The sequence below is a fragment of the Amblyomma americanum genome, chromosome 4 (assembly GCF_052857255.1).
Source record: "Amblyomma americanum isolate KBUSLIRL-KWMA chromosome 4, ASM5285725v1, whole genome shotgun sequence".
In the NCBI taxonomy this organism is placed as follows: domain Eukaryota; kingdom Metazoa; phylum Arthropoda; class Arachnida; order Ixodida; family Ixodidae; genus Amblyomma; species Amblyomma americanum.
Genome location: NC_135500.1, coordinates 99,780,489 through 99,797,489, shown reverse-complemented (window position 1 = coordinate 99,797,489; position 17,001 = coordinate 99,780,489). Strand labels below are relative to the sequence as shown.

General features: G+C 48.3%; 1 protein-coding gene across 32 annotated transcripts in view; it reads left to right on the top strand.

The window, feature by feature from the left end:
* The window catches only part of LOC144128176 (mediator of RNA polymerase II transcription subunit 25-like), an 86,185-nt gene that overhangs the window by 66,192 nt on the left and 2,992 nt on the right, over positions 1-17,001 (top strand). For 23 of the 32 annotated variants that reach the window (XM_077661292.1, XM_077661307.1, XM_077661302.1 and 20 more), the window contains 4 exons: positions 4,270-4,395; positions 7,380-7,610; positions 11,750-11,878; positions 12,575-12,655. In XM_077661292.1, the coding sequence (XP_077517418.1) occupies positions 4,270-4,395; positions 7,380-7,610; positions 11,750-11,878; positions 12,575-12,655 (567 nt within the window). The remainder of the gene's footprint in view (positions 1-4,269; positions 4,396-7,379; positions 7,611-11,749; positions 11,879-12,574; positions 12,656-17,001) is intronic. The other 9 variants (XM_077661305.1, XM_077661311.1, XM_077661310.1 and 6 more) reach the window with 1 other exon arrangement.

Below are 17,001 nucleotides of genomic sequence, written 5' to 3'. Positions count from 1 at the left end.
AGTAGCTGGGCGGCCAATGGAACACACCTGCGGAGAAAGATCAATGTTTGCCAGTTCTTGCTTCATGACGGCCTGAATAAGAAACACGACGGGCAGCGTCGTATCAAGGACATACGGTGGCGATATGACAGGTGCGAGGGCCTCCAGTTCACGTCGGACGATCCGCGTGACCGAATCGGTGTCGGGAGTAGCGTCCGAGGGCGCGCGAGATGGAGATCTCTTAGTCCTCACAGGAAGATGTCGTGGCTGTGTTAGGAAGGCGGGAAAAACAGCTGCGGAATAGGGCGGCCTTTCACTTGCTCAAATCGACGGGCACTCTTTAATCATGGAGTCAATGGTGGCACAGTCTTTACAAACAAGCAAGTTGAAAGCATCATCTGCAATGCCTTTGAGCACGTGGGCCACCTTGTCTGTCTCATTCATGGCAGCGTCGACCTTGTGGCAAAGAGCCAAGATGTCCTGAATGTAGGCCACGTAGCTTTCTGTCAAAGATTGGGCTCGAGACGCAAGCTGTTTCTTGGCGGCGAGCTGCCGGTCATAAGGCCTACCGAATAGCGTCCTCAAATTCTCCTTGAAGGTGTCCCAGCTTGTTAGGTCTTCTTCGTGGGTCTCATACCGCAGTCGTGCCGTGCCATTGGCGTAAAATATGACATTTTCGAGCATTAATGTAGGACCCCACCTGTTATAGGTGCTGACGTGTTCGTACAGGCTAAGCCAGTCTTCCACATCCGTGCCATCAGTGCCGGAAAAGGTGCTGGGGTCACGAGGAGGAGCCATAACTACGGAAGGAGTGGCTATGGGCCTCTTTGACTCGCTGGGTGGAGTCATGGTGGTAGACCCTGTCCGACAATCACTCCGAAGCTGCATGGTGTGCTGAGCGGAAAATCCACACCGCCGCCAAAGATGTTATGTGGTCCAAGGCGAGAACGACGCAAGAACGCCCGAGGCACAACGCGCAGGCCGAGAGCGCAGGGCCCGCTCAGAGCACCCATGCCCAGAACACGCGCACCACTGAGACACTTCATTCACCGCATCTTCACTCACAATATCCGTTGCTGTGTTTCTTTTCTGGCTTTCGATGTTCACAAGGTGCTTTTTTTTTTCTTTCAGTACTTTTTTTTTCTAATGCTTCTTCTTTCTTTTTTTTTTTTGTTAGCACAGCTACTAAGTCTGTGGATGAAAGCATGTTTAGCTTTGCTAAGTCGTGTAGATGCTTTAAAGAGCTCTCCTGCCACTTATTTCTTTTTGTAAATAAAAAGCTATGCACATTCATGAGGCCGCACCGAGCAGCACATTTGTGAACTGCTTTCAGTTTTGTACGTGACAGCAGTGCCGTGTGTTCCGCACTTCATTCGTCGTGCTTTTCCGTCTGGAGCTTTAATCTTTGTCAGCAGAGTTGCTGGGCTATTGGCATTGCAACTTTTAGTGCACGTGGAGAGCCATGTTTTACGGCGTATAATATGTGCCAGGAAACTGAATTAGATTCTTGACTTCTGAATGCCATGTCTGAAATGCCTTTCCACTTTACCTTTGTTTACTGTGCTCTTTGCCTAATTCTTGTTCCAGCACATTGTGCGTATAATTGCATCTTAAAGTCCGCGCACTGTTCTTGCAAGTCTCGGCTTACCACATGGCATGAACAAGTGGTCGCAGCTAGTGCGGGAATTGTGGTTCTCGAGCACTTGTGAGTCGGCTTACTGCACATTTGACACACGCATCACATGGACATGTGCAAAATCATGGCCACATTTCCATTCAGGCACTGGCTGTTTGTTGAATTTTTGTCTATCGAGGCAGTGTTTGTGAACAGTCTAGGGAGCCCTGCTTGTTGGCATTTCCATCCGTAGTGGCAGTATTTTGTGGCCACATTTTTTTTTAGGATTTTTTTTTTATCGGTATTCAGCTGGTTGCTGTTAAAAAAGATTGGCGGTGGTTTAGCTTTGATTAAACCTGGAGTGATGCCATAGCTACAGCTGGCTGAGTGGAACTTGGTCACGTGACCAACCACGTGATCAGCCACGGTACCACAGCGCCGGCAGCTGCTCCGCACCACGTGACCAACCATGTGACAGTGTGGTGGCGCAGCTACAGGGTGACGACGCCGCCACCGCCACGGCGCCGCCACGCTGAAGGTTCGAAATGCTACCATAATGTAGCAATCACTACAAAAGAAAAACTCGCAGGACGGCTACTGTTTTGTCACACGAGGTTCAACAACAGTTGCTGCGGTATTTTCATTTTGCAATATATCCAGTTAAAGAATTTGAGAGTGACATACATATATGTGTAGTTATTGAGCACATCTTTTAGTCTTCCACACAGAGCCATTCTTTAACAAGCACTCCTTTCGAGGCATGTGGCGCCACCACCACTGAGCCTCTCCTTGGGCTGCGTGTTTTGCAGGCACCACCACAGTAGATGGAGCATGTCGCATTCCTCTGCTCTCGCTATACTCTTCTTGCCATGGTTCTTACGGCAGCAACCCACCAGTTGCGCATTTCTCCGCTCTTCTCATTACCCTCCTCCTCCCACAGTAAACACCCTCCAGTTAGTTACTGTGGCCGCCACCCTCCGGTTATGCCGACTATTACTACTACTATGACACTAAACGCAGGTAATGGGCTTTTAGCTGCTCTCACTAAAACTCTTGCTAGCACTCAGGTTACCATCCTAAAAGGTAAAGTTACTGACTACTCACAGCACAAAATAATTGCCTGTGCTGCCATTTTTTTTTTTTTTTGTGATGAGTGGCGCAAGCTCTGGACAAGGTTTGTGTCATCAAAAATGTGCATGCAGCAAACAGTTGAGCATGGATGTGCTGCATTTGTAACAGAACATTTTTGCAGATGGTTGGGCTTGTTCAATGCAATCAACCGTTGGAGGGCCATGTGAAGGCTCAATTTGAGGGGCAGAATGCCTGCGCAAGGGCATCAAGTATGGTGTACCATGATTCTGTTGGCCCATGTACTTGTGAGTGTATTGGCCATGTAATCCTTACATTACCCAAACATTCAGATGAAAGGCTTGCATGCACTTCCTGATGGCCGAGCCTTTTTCTCGCAGCAGTTCTCTGCAAATGTTAGCTGGGCCAGCGTATTGTTACGACTAGAACACCAATTTCATTGCATTTTTGTATTTGTTGTTTTTTATCTGTGGCTGAAGTGAACTCATTCACCTCACATTCGCTGTTTCTTATTCGCTCAAGCCCAGCAATAGCAACGGCATAGCACTGCTTCAGCCAGTGAAGAACAAGGGGAAGTATAACAATACAAGAGAAATGCTGACAACACATAGCAAGTTGAGCTGTTGCAGCTGGGAGTGGAGATTCATTGCATTGGAAAAGAAACGAAAGAGAAAAGGCTTTCTGTGCGTGATGCTACGCTTTCGTCAGGCTGTGGTTGTCCGTGCACCTTCCAACTCGTCATGTGCAGCCAAACATTTCTTGTCTCCTAATCCCCTTCTCATTCCATGCCTGTCTGTGTTGAGGCTTGCCTCCAGTTTCTTCCTCTCACACATTTCCCTCGTCTCTGGTCCCTCGACCCTGGCATGTGTAAGCAGCAGGGCTTGGCGAAGAAAGCCAGCTGCAGTGACTTGCCACCTGTCTCTCCTGTTTCAGCTCTCTTATACTCATCTTTTGGGCCCTGAAAGTATGCCACCTCCAGGTTTGAGTACTGTTGCATGACCTTCCAAGGGAGCATCCCTGGGAGTATGAACTGCTCGAGACCAACCTCAATTTCTGTGCATCTCATATCACCCCACATTTCCAGTGCCATCTGAGGAGTTTGGTCCCAGTGTTTGAAATGTGCCCTGTTTGCATATTTGCATGCCAGAATGGCCTTTGGTCGTGCGGATGTGAGTTGATTGACCTATATGCTCACAAATGATGCCCACGTTGGTGACAATGCTGAGCACAGTGTATGGTAACAGTGCTCTCCTCTTGTTTGCATATTTACCAAAGTCAGGGACATGAGCTAGAGGTCCTCTCTGCTGTATGTGCACATCCCTCGTGATCAGACCAATCTTTTGAGGCCTTACAAGTTACTTACTGTACATGTTTGTGCTCGCAGTGTAGCGGAAGGAGCAGAGACTTTGGCCACAGGTGGCTGGGTTAGGATGGATTAGGAGGGTGGGGGCCCCCTAACCCTGCAGGGTTAGGGGAGCAGTGGTGCTGCTTCTTGCTTCCCCCGCACCTTCCCCCACCACCACCCCCTCCTCCTCCTACCCTCCAGCTGTTGCACAGAGCAAGCGTTCTCACTTTCCTCCCTATAGCCCGAGCCTGCCAGACCAGTGCAAGGAATACTCCGAGCTGAGTTCTCAAAAGGCCTTGCCCCCCGCAACCTACCCGCAGCGAACAGCCATCACCCACAGGAGGTTGTTCGGTCACACGGTCCTAAGGTTTGAGCCTCTTTATGCAGCAGTCATGTCTGTGTGTCCGATACTGTTCCTTCCAACTGCAGATACAAGCAGTGCCCATTTCTGTGCATTGCATACCTCTTTGAAATGAGGGAGTAGGAACAAAGCACAGAGAAAAACAGTAACAGGTTTTAGAAAGTAACAGTAGATTCACTTTTTTTTTATTTATTGTACAAATTGCGGACTTTTTTTTGTTACGAGGAAGTAAACATCAGCTGGTGCTTCAACTGTGTAAGAGTATCATTTCCATTGTTGTTCATTGTTAATCATATAAACAGCATAACCACTTTGTTTCAAGAAAGAAATCATTCGGACCTGCTGTATAAAAAGAGATGTTCCTAAATTTTTTCCTGAAACAGCAGTTGAAGTGCAGTTTTACGCCATGTTGCAGCACGCAGAGTGACAAAGTGCTCCATTTGTCTGTGACAGCATAGCAATGATAGTGACAGCTGTCATATAGAGCAGCGGCATCGTTGCCACCTTGGGTAATGGCGCTGAGCATCCAAGCATGCGTTGGTAACCGAGGCTCCTCAGATAAGCCGGCTGCGGCGGTTGGAGAAGGGGCAAGGGACTCTCTGGCCTTTTGTCAACTGCTGCAGCATCATACCTTGCAGTCACACAAGTGATTCCACGCCATAAGAGTTGCAAACAATCAGTAATAGCATGCTAGTACTGTCGGCACTGAGAGGCTGTGGTAGAGACACCGTATCATCGTCGTACATTTCAGTTGCTCTTCCTCTCTAGTCCAGGGAGTTGCATTCTGTGATTTTTCACTTTGACTTGTGGCGTATATTTGCACAAGTTGCTTTCATGTGAGCAGTGCTGTTGCACAAACATGCGTTGGGTCCATACATCGAAGCAGCTCTAAAGCATGGGTAGACTCAGGCTCGAAATTGGCAAAGTGCTGGTGCAACTTATCGAGCAAAAGTGCGACCCACTTGGCCACGTCACTGGTGATGTACCGCTTCTTCTCACCGTACTGCCCTTATGAACTCGCAGCACGTCTCGCTTTCTCGCATGCTGTTAGCAGCAGTGTCCCTTTTACCAGTCCTTCTCATCCTGCCGCGGTGGCTCAGTGGTTAGGGCGCTCGACTACTGATCCGGAGTTCCCGGGTTCGAACCCGACCGCGGCGGCTGCGTTTTTATGGAGGAAAAACGCTAAGGCGCCCGTGTGCTGTGCGATGTCAGTGCACGTTAAAGATCCCCAGGTGGTCGAAATTATTCCGGAGCCCTCCACTACGGCACCTCTCTCTTCCTTTCTTGTTTCACTCCCTCCTTTACCCTTTCCTTACGGCGCGGTTCAGGTGTCCAACGATATATGAGACAGATACTGCGCCATTTCCTTTCCCCCCAAAAACCAATTATTATTATTATTATTAAACTCGGACCATCACTTTTCCCCCATCCTCATGAAGAAAAGTCATAGTAGTTAGGTTTATCACTGCTGGTTACTGCCATTGCATCATCGTTGCATCATCAAGGTGTTTTGTCTCGTATTGCGCTTGACTTTGAGCAAGTTGTCTACTTGCAAAGCCTGCATCGCTCCACAGAGCACCTGTGTTTACAGCTGGTTTGCTCAAAACGTAAATTCACATGGTTTCAAGTAAGGGTTTCCGCTGAAGGCTGCGATTTGAAGGTGAGGAACACATAGAGCCAGCCTTGTTACTAACATTAAGCAAACAGGGGCCTGTACTACCATTGCACGTGGAGCATGTCCACAGCTGTGATTGTAATGCCCTCCTGCATTGAGTCCCCTTATATGTACAAAGACTTATCCATAGAACGTCTGGACAAGTCACATTGCTCTTCACAGAATTTCCTTGGCCATGGTTATCTTTGGCTTTCTTGTAATTTTGAAGCTTTTCTTGCTGCTTGTCTCTTTAACCCCATGGTGTCAGCCTTGCTTGCAACGAACTGAGTTATCTTTGTATTGTAGGCATGAGTAATGCAGGCACTGGTTAATGCCCTCAGTCTGACCTGCACCATACTAAAGCTGTCACTGCGGAGCCTCTTAAAGTGCAACAACTGCACGGTGGTGCCGACACTTTTATGCAGCCCCCAAATGTTACGTTGTGCTGCTCAGAGTGCTGAGAAAGCGTGGATTCGACATTCATTCCTTTCTTTTGCATTGCTTCAGGCCTGTCACTGTGCCTCTTGCAGATGGTTTTTGAATGCTTTTCTCTGCCATGTTGCTGAGCGTACCATTGGCTGCATTGTTAATGGAGGTAGGCCTAAATTCAGCTGTGATAGGGTGGCAAGACGGGTCACTGTAGATCACTCAAAATGAGTTATGTCCAGCAGTGGGCAGGTGCTGATGATGGTAATGAGAGCTGGCTTAAATGCTTCTACTTTAAATGCTTTTAAATGCTTCTACAAGTGCAGCTTTCCCAAATCTTGGCACTTGAAGGGAAACGTGCAAAGCAGTGCCAAAAAGCTGCTGCCTGATCATTTCTGTTGTTTGGTCAGTGTTTTACACTACTATTGGTAGTTTCAGAGCAGGTGCCCTCTCTGTGCAGAATTGTGCAGTGCTGTACAGTATGAAATAGAATGCAGCAGTGCATGGCCTTCGTTACAAGGAACAGTTTTCTCTTACGAAAGCAAAATGCGCACCATTGTGCTCCGCATACATGCCGTGCATCCTTCCGGATTCCTTCTGCTTGTGTAGCTTGGGGCTGCAGCCTTGTGCATGCATGTTCCCTTTAATGCTATAGTGCACTGTACTTTACTTGTGCTTAATGTAGAGGATGGCCTGCGTCGGTATATTCTCGATGAGTCATGCAAGTGCCACTGCCCAGCTTGTTACTCGGCAGCCAGCTCTACTTTGAGTAAAACCAGCTAGTGTTCCTGGCGGGAGAAGCACTTGATGCACCTTTCCCCATAAGTGATGCAACATTTGATTACCTCTCTCCCGGTGTATGTTCTCCTGTTAATCCCCTCCTCTTTCCTCTGCCCTTCCCCCCTTGCAGCTGATGCCCCCCGAGCAGCAGGCACCACCGCAGCAGGTGCCACCCAATGCGCAGCCGCCAACCATGGCCGGGGTGGGTGGTCCCAGGGGCGGGCCCCTGGGGGCCCCACCCCAGGGTCCCCCTCCACCCCAGGGTCCACCACCTGGCCACCCTGGGGCGCAGGCAGCCACCGTCTCCCAGCAGCAGGCCAACAGGCTCTCTCAGCTGGAAGCTGAGCGCCAGCAGAACCTGGTCAGTGCGCGGTGGACTTGGTGGTGTTGGTTCACACCTCCATGTGCAACTTACATGCGTGCATAGAGTCTGTATTTAGTACAAAATACCTAGAAGTAGCTTTCCATAGTTCTTGAAGAGTGGATATTTGGAACTGAAGCTGTAGACTTAGGCATTTGTTTGTTCCCACAGTTGTATAAGTATTGTTGAAAACTACTTAGCGTGAAATGCTGTAAGCTGGGATTCTCAGCAGACTCAGGCGAACGTCGTCCAGGAACCGCAGCAAACCATTGGGAGAACATGAAGCAAACTTTCAGAAGCTTTCCCTCCAAACGGTTATCAGCTTGGCACACACTAAAGCAACTGGTACGTTCTCAGTGGAAGGGTGCCATCCGGTCATTTGAAGCCGTTGCTACCACTGCAAAGATCAGGCTGCCTGTAACAGTGTGCAGCATAGCGATTCCATCTCCTGAACACTCGCAAGCCACGACCCCGGCCGGTAGGGATGGGATTCAGTTGATAAGGTTGTGGCTGTGGGTGCCCCCAACTTGGGGCTAAACAACAAACTGACGCAAAGCATCAGCCATAAAATAGAAGAGTGAGAGCAGTGAAAAGGATGTTCTCACTTTCGGTTTCATGGACCGCACGTTGGCTGTGACGTGTAGTTAATGTTTAGGTCACATGAGCCATGAAAATAACTGCAGTGTATCCACTGATACATAATTTTAATTCACTGCAACACTGAATGAAAGTCTGGAAATACTGATTGGTTTGGTTTATAGGGGTTTAACGTCCCAAAGCGACTGAGGCTATGAGAGATGCCGTAGTGGAGGGCTCCGGAAATTTCGACCACCTGGGATGCTTTAACGTGCACTGACATCGCACAGTACACGGGCCTCTAGAATTTCGCCTCCATCGAAATTCGACCGCCGCGGCCGGGATCGAACCCGCGTCTTTCGGGCCGGCAGCCGAGCGCCATAACCACTCGGCAACCGCGGCGTCTGGTAAATACTGAGAAAGTGCTGGATTTTCATTCGTAAGATATGATTACCCAGGTATACAGTTATTATTCCAGTTATTTTTGAGTGGATGGTCACAGTTTGGGCGTCTTGGGAATGGCCGCTGGGCCACACTCAGCGAGCGCCTGCCTACGAGCTGGCAGGCATGACATTACAGCTACCCTCAGCAGCGCTGTAGGCAAGCTGTCTTGGCAGGGCTTAATTCAGGAATCCCTGCACACTCGTTCCTTTGGCGGGCGCGAGATAGCGCTGCTGGTACCACCTCTGCAAAATGTTGCTTTTTTGGTTCATCGTCGCTACAGATGATGGGAATGTCCGAGTTATTCTGACCGAATCAGGTAGGTAGTCACCCAAAGTATACAACCATGAGATGCAGGCAGAGAATCTTGAAGCGTGGACACGAGGAAGCTGGACAATATTAACTGTACAATGAATCAAAAGCACGCCAAATGCATTCACTTTTGTGTGGCCCGTGCTGGCGATAGCCTGCGATGGGCAAGGCTGACGTCGCATCCTGTATTGTGAGAGGTTTCGCTCCCATAATAGACATATTTCTCACAATGAGAAATACTCATTAAGGTAGTAACTACTGTCTGCTCATTTCTGTTTCAAAAGAGCACTGTTTTGGTAACTTTCAGTGCCACAGCGATCGTTTGGACCAGAAATCTCCGTGGCAGACTTTTGTTCACTATCCCTTTAAGCCAGCCAGCTTCAAGAGCTGGAATGACTACAAACCATGTATCTAACACACGTTAGGTGATATAATACACAGATGCATGAAAACCCCCTATGGAAAAGTATGTAGCCCGCACTGCCTCTGCTCCGAAAGAAAACTAACTGAGAAGGAATGGACAGGGGAAAAAAAAAAAGAAAAGATGCATGCGACTGGAGGAACCCCACAAAGGGGAAATAAGGAAAAGTGCCCTGCAGTGGAGGGGAGTGGGGGGGGGGATGCAACGTTGGCTAACATGGCTTCGAGCAGAGAGAGGGACTCAGGGATTCGGCGCGATGTGAAGAAGGCCGCTCCTTCAGTTATCCGCCTTTCTTTTAAATAAATGCTGTCAAGTTTAACCGAAAAACGGAGTTCATATTTCCTTTTCGGCTGATACGTAACTCACCTGATCAGCGACATTTAACACATGTTATCTGAAAGAAGAACTCACGCAAGCAAAAATTTGGTATCTGCACTCCTTTGAGCACCTTTTCAATTGTGGCTGCTTCAGCCATGACAATGACTATAATTAGTCAGGGACTTCATGCAAGGCCAGCGATTCGCTGTTCTTTTACCGTAGGGATCGTGTTTTACAGCAGCGTGTCTGTTGACATGGTGGAGGCTGGAGCCTGCTTGAGTGAAGAGGCACATTTACTTTGTGGTCCTTTCATTTTGTATTGAATGCTTGTCTAGATGGAGCATTTGGCTCGTTTACATTGATCACGGCTATGGTGAGCAGCTGACAGCAAGACTGTTGGCTCATTGAAGAAAAGGATTTCTTTTCCTGTTTTATGCCACTTGCAAGCACTGCCTCTCAGTTCCTTAGCTTTGGTGCCTCATCGCATTGATTGAACAGGGCAGCTCATTTTGAGCAGGCCAGCAGGGCCTCACTGACCTGCTCCCTTTGTCTGTCTGTGGCACCCATCGGCTCTGGTGTGCCTGTGGGGTCAGTGTTGCACCTTCCGTGGTTGTTTGGGTGCTCCATTGCTGTGATTGTCTGTGGCATAAGTCCAAGGCGAGAAGGTGTTGCTCACTGGCCCCGGGCTGTTGGTCCTGCTGCTTTGGAGGTTTGCCGCATCAGATCGGTCTTACCCAGAACGTCTTCCTGTGTGCTGACATTGCATGGAGAATGGATGGCAGAAAAAGTTTTTAACAGAGTGGAATTAGGAGGGTCATGAGGGCAAAAACTCTGGCGGCGGCGTCGGGAGTTGCGGACGCCGCACCCTTTGTGGAGTTCCTTGAGTCGCGTGCATCTTTTCTTTCTTTTTCCCTGTTCGTTTCTTCCCGTTTGGTTTTCTTTCGAGAGCCACCCCGCTTTCAGGAGAGGGGCGTCTTCTCTTGGAGCGGAGGCGGTGCGGGTCTCCACCTGCTAGGTGGCGTTTAGGGGGACTTGCCTCTCTTCACCTGCCACCCGTCAACCACCTCCCTCCCCACTTTTAGGGGAGAGGGGGAGACGCCAGAAAAGTTACTAAGGAGAAAAGGACTCCGACAACAGCAGACCTACGTGCAAAATATGCAGCCTTCCTAAGAACTCGGTGTGCAAAAATGAGGCCTGCGGGAGCTGTTTCCTCATGCATTGTTTGGAAAGGGCAACCTGGTTCTCACAAGCCCCACCGGTGGCTGTGTAAGAAACAACCACCTGTAAGTGCAGTGGCGCATTGCTGCACCACTGCACTGGTAGTAGTACGAGGACTTGTCGCAGTCTATGAACGTGACACAATTTGCGTAGTTGTGTAGCCAGAATCAGAATAGAATTGGAACTGGATTAGATTGGCGAGTGAAAGCAGCATCCTGTTGCATTTCCTGTGCATCAGTCCAATTGATTGCCCCTAAGTTTTTTTAACCACGGGCTCCAGGCCCAGTGCTGGCATAAGCCCTGCTATTCTTGCATCGCCTCTTCAGCACACCGCCTTGCAGCACCAGGTGACAGCATGGACTAGGGAACACCGTGCAATTATTCTTTGAGGTCTCTAAGGCCTTTATAGCTACAGAAGTAGAAGGCGCAATAGTTGACAGTATCAAGGTTCACTTCATGATCATTCCTGGCTGTTTAAAAAACAAACTTTGTAAAAGGAAGTAGGGAACTGCACTTGCCCATTCCAAAGGATGGTACACTTTCAAAGATGTGGTAAAGGGAAAGCTTGAAGTGCTCTTCTAAATTTTCTGATGCCAGTGTGTGCACACTGTGGGTGCGTTATTTCCAACTGAAGTACTGGTGCAAGTGGCATGTGGCAGATGCAGTCATTCAGGTCATGGTTCAAGGCCTAACAAGAGACATGTAACTAAAAAAAAAAAGCTGTGCCAGATTGTGCTAAAGCCGCGCTGCCTGAGCGGTGGTCGATGTTTGCTGCCCGCGCACTGGCCCATTTACGAAGTGAGCTTTGTAGGTGGGTAAGCGATTGAATCCTTGTCCAAATGTGTCGATGCAGCTGAAGATCCAGCAGCTGCAGCAGACACTGGAGGCGGCGCAGGCCAAGGAGCTGCAGTTGAAGGCAGCCGCCCAGGAACAGCAGAGCATGCTGGAGCGGCAGAGGGCAGTCACCCACCAGGCACAGCAGGTCAGTGGCGGCCATGCTGCGGGTTGCATGTGGCCGTGAATCATGAGTGTCAAAAGCAAACTTATTTCTTCCGAGGCCATGGTGCAAATGGTTTTGTAGGCGAGCATGTCAAGGAAGTCTTGGTTTGCAAGTAGTAGCAGCAGAAATATGCCTGCAAAAAATATGTGTTACCTGTTTGTTAAATCAACGATGTCAAGTTGTTTGTGATGGGCTATCAGCTAGGTTTGTGATAAGCTATTATTAGAGGTGAATCTTAATTATGTCTTTGTCTTTGCACGCAACCCGATATCGAAATTAGAATGACCAGCCTAACTCAGAGTGTGAAAATAGCACAGTGCACCATCAAATTTCAAGCAACCCGCCCTTGAGGCTGAGAAATTTTCTTCATTGAAGTCGGGTTCCATGAAGCTATGACCGGCTGTAGAAGAGTGGCCAATGGCCACTGAAAAATTTCGAAAGTGCTTCATTCTATTTTGGACCAGCTGTACAAGGTGAATAGCAACAACTGTTTCTCATTGGCATCTGTGTTTCTAAGCATCATTGTTTCGTTTATTGCATCGAGCGCAGAAAACAAGCTGCTGCCCGTTTCTCAGTGGAACTGGACCCTTGTGTCGTGACAGTGCCTATTGCAATGCATAAGGGCATGAATGCCATTGGCACATGGCTACAAAAGTCGCGTCTCCCATTCTTGTCCAGCTTCAGCAGCAACAGCAGCAACAACAGCAGCAAAGGTTCCAGCCAAACCAGACGCCCAACCTGAGGCACATTCTTCAGCAGGTGAGCTCTGTTCCCTTCCTGGTCTGTGCTTGCGCCACACCTGCTTGCTTAGCTGTTGCTATTCAGTGCCGTTCCTGCTGCCGGCCGCTGTGCTGAAGAAAGCATCTCCTTACCTTGAAAGGCTGTTTTTTAAATGCTGCTGAAAATCTTTGCTTAAAACCAGGGGATGTATAATTATTGAAATTTTTAAATATAAATCGAACAAGATTATGAAGGAAGAATGCCTTCAGATAATGAATCTAATATCTGTTCAGTAGTAAAGTCAATTTCGGATAGAGATAAATACGCAAACATTGTCGGCATTATTATTTTTATTTTTTTTTTATTTTATTATTTTTTTTTTTTCAAAATACTTTGTAGTCCTTGCAACTTAAATGACACCAACTCAGACCAACTAACACTTTACAAAAAAAGAAGAAGTGCACAGAAATATGCACTTCTTGACCAGACAACAGAAGTGTGCAACATGCAATGAGATCCACGAATTGTCCATGACTGGCAGCTAAAACTAGCATGACTGGTAGTAAAACTTATTATGACTTCAAGCAAGTGACTGGAAGAAATGCCCAAGTTATCTGAAGGTTGAGTTATCATATGCCCCCTCCTGCTTTAAAAGAAAAAAATTGGCCGGGGTTCCCCCTGCCTCAACCTAGTTTACAGAGCTGAAGACGAGCCTCTCGTTCTTTTGTTTCTGCTTCAATGTTAGCACGTTTCCTCGCTCTATCCTTTGCCAGCGTACCCTGTCAATGTTCTTCATCGTAAGCATCATCAGATTCAATAAGCCGTCTACGATACATAGCTGGAGTATTGGTTCCAGTGCACACCTCCATGGCTACCTGCAAACATCAAGCAACGCTCCCTGCTTTTTATTATCTTATCAGATGAACGGCGAGTCTTGTGGTTCAGTGCAACTGCGAGGTGAGCGGTGAATCACGTTGTTCAATGCAGTTGTGAAGGCGAACACCGCTGGCTCCGTGCACCGCAGTCACATGGTATGATGTCACAGCCCCACCCCCGCTCCGCCGCTTGAAAGTCATTCTTTGGAACGACATGACTTTGAGGTTTTGCATGGGAGGAGTAGAGCTTCCGCTCTGAAACAGAGATGCTGCTGAAAATGCTGAAATGCAATGAAGCCTTGTGAGGATGCTCCATCTCACAAACAGGGAACAGCCTGTGACAAGCATGCAGTGTCAGCGTGCTGGAAGAACAATGCGCACGTAAGCGAGGGGAACACACATATTGATGTCGGAATGGCGAGACTGCTGCGAAAGTGTATAAGGAACGACCATCATCAAACCAGTCAGCTGCCAAAAGCAATGCACAGCGTGGTTCAGATGGCTGATGAACACGCGGACTGCAGCCTCGAACTGCCAGCAACGCTCAGAAACCGAAACTACGCAGCCAGGCAATTTTTTGGCCTAGTGACCGAGGTCTTTCTATTGCCATCGCCTTCTGTTACGTGCACATCAGATGTGGGAGGGCTACAATGCATTGTGCAGTTAGGCAGAATATTCAAACAATCGCTTGCTCTGTCGGTGTCACCTCAATTCACGCTCCCCCTCACCCCCTCCCCTTTTCAGGAGCCCCATGTGAAAATCTGTCAGTGGGCTTTCCTGCATATCACATTTGACCAAAATGAGTTGTTGGAGCTCAATGCTTGAAGAGCTGTGAAGGCGACAGGATGAGTAATATGGGTGTGGCTTGAAATATGAATTAGATTATGGAAGGATAAAAAAAGAAACATTACGCTTTTGTGTTGTGATCGTTCAAAGCTGGTGGTTGTCATTGTTGTTTTCATCAAGTATGGTATGTAAGAAAGCCCACTTGTGGAACTTTGCATGAGGTGCAGCCTAGCAGTGTCCAAATGTCGCTGGTTTGCGCAGTAAATGACGGAGAAGAAAACAATGAGGATTCCTTTGTACTTTTTTCCCGTCACCTTAAACTCGATCTTCGCATAAAGGTGGTGTGCGGAAGCAGATTCTGCTATGTCAAATCTCTCTGTTGATGCACGCCGCAGTGCGGGTTATGGCACATGCGCACCGCAGGCAGCGTGGCCACAGACACCTGGAAGGTACAGATCTGGGCGCTGCGCTTCCAGCATACCCAGACTGGCTCCGGCATATGCGCAAGCAGTGTAGGCACGCAGCACAAGTTGTGGCTTTGGCTGCGCACACACGGCGAGGCCATCCCAGAGGAGGCATGCTGAACCGAAACCACATGCAGCAAGAGTTCCAGAAACGTTATTCACTTGAGACGTATACTTCGAGGTTTCGAATACGAAACACTCAGATCAAATACAATATCGAATACTTTACCATTCATCTGAGTATTCGAATTTATAGAGTATTAACACATGACTACTAGTGATCCTAATAGTGCGTACACAACAGACTACCGTATTTGCGTGCATAATTTGCGCACTTTTTATTCAGAAATTAGGGCTCCAAGAAGGGGGTGCGCAAATTATGCGGGGATTTCGCGAGCGCGACTAAAAAAACTCCACAAAGGTCAGAACGCGCAATATATGTATAGTGCATGTTGCTGCATATACGTCAGCACCCGGACCAACACATCACACTGGCCGCCCCCAGAAAAAAAGTTCACTATAAAAGAAATGCCCCCTCCTCCCCGCTTTGTGGGATGGCATGAAGGTGCATGCACGAAGCTCAATAAGCCGCTAAACAGCGTGATCGCTTAGGACCCAGCCAATTGTTCAGTAGTCCCGGATTCCGTAAGTTTGCTTTCGTAACTTCGTCCGGGAAAGCAACCGCGAATCAATTATCACACAGCATACAAAATGTACACCCGGCCAATTCTTTAACAGTACTGCACGAGCGTCGAACAAACTTCTTGTCGGCGCCTTATCACGGTGCAGAGTGATGAAGCCAGCGAGAATAGCCACGTGTGCACAAATTTGCTGACGCAACGATTGTCGTCTATGGGCAAACTTGTGCGCACGCGGTTATTCTCGCTGGCCTCGCCGCTCTGTGCCATGATAAGGTGCCGACAAGCAGTTCGAAACTTGCCGTATAGTTGTGATATCCCATCGCAAGACACGACCGAACAACCAAACAGAAGGCGTCGGAGCCACCAAGAAAAGCTTAGCCGGCAGTCGAGCCACATGCATCAGCCAAACAAACAGCACTGTCGGCTCTTCTATCAGCTGCCGATCCTCCCTGGAAGTGCTGCCGGCCGTTCCGAGGGGCGAAGCCGCTGGTGCCGTCGCGAATTTAACAGCGGCCCCCGACGCCACCATGAACACCCAGTGCACAAAAGATTCAAAAATCCTTCCGAACAAACACGCGGAATAGCCGAATGCTACTGGGTAGAGCCATAGGGTAGAGCCCGCGTGCATGATGGTGGTCTAGTGCAGCACGGTGCATAAATTATGCGAGTAAAAATTTTTTCTATAAACCCGGGAGATAAGTTAAGGGTGTGCAAATTACCCGAGGGCGCAAATCATGCGCGTAAATATGGTAAATGTTTCCGGACAGTCACTCCGTACAGCAAGTGCATCATGAAGAGCTCAGCTGAAGTGATGCGATAGTTTACGCTGAAAGGAACTGTGAGGACAAACTGAGGTTTGCTTGTATTGGTAGAGCACCACGTTCTGATGGCAGACAAAATGCTTTCACTGGGAGTGGAGCTCTTTTGAGGCAGATAAGTTTGGAACTTACCTATGGGTACTTATCTGGTACTCACCTATGGGGCAGAAATGTGGAGGCTAACGAAAAGGGTTCAGCCTAGGTTAAGGAGAGCACAGTGAGCTATGGAAAGAAAAATGATAGATATAACGTTTAGAGACAGGAAGAGGGCAGATTGGGTCAGGGACCAAAACACAGGTTAATGATATCCTGGTCTAAATCAAGAGGAAGAAGCGTGCTTGGGGAGGGCATGTAATGCAAAGGAAAAATAACCGCTAGTCCTTAAGAGTGATGGAGTGGATCCCAGTAGAAGGCAAGCGTACCCGCAAACGGCAGAAAGGGGTGGACAAGATTAAGAAATTTGCGGATTATGCTGGGCGCAGCTGGGCGCAGCTGGTTAATTGGAGAGACTGGGGAGAGGCCTTTGCCCTGCAGTGGGTGTAATCACGATGATGATGATGATGATGATGGTGAAGTTTGAAAAATTAACACATATCGCCATCACCGGCTGTGTTCACAAGCTTCAGGACAGTTTTTTTCTGTGCACATCCCTGGAGCCAGCCTAAACTGGCATTCACTTTGAAATTTATAAATATAATTTTCTCACCGTTAGAGGTATCTTTAGCTGTTGGACATACCTCACTCATAGCTAGGAAAAATCATAGAATCAATTTTTACCGAGAATGAAAATTGTGTGGAATT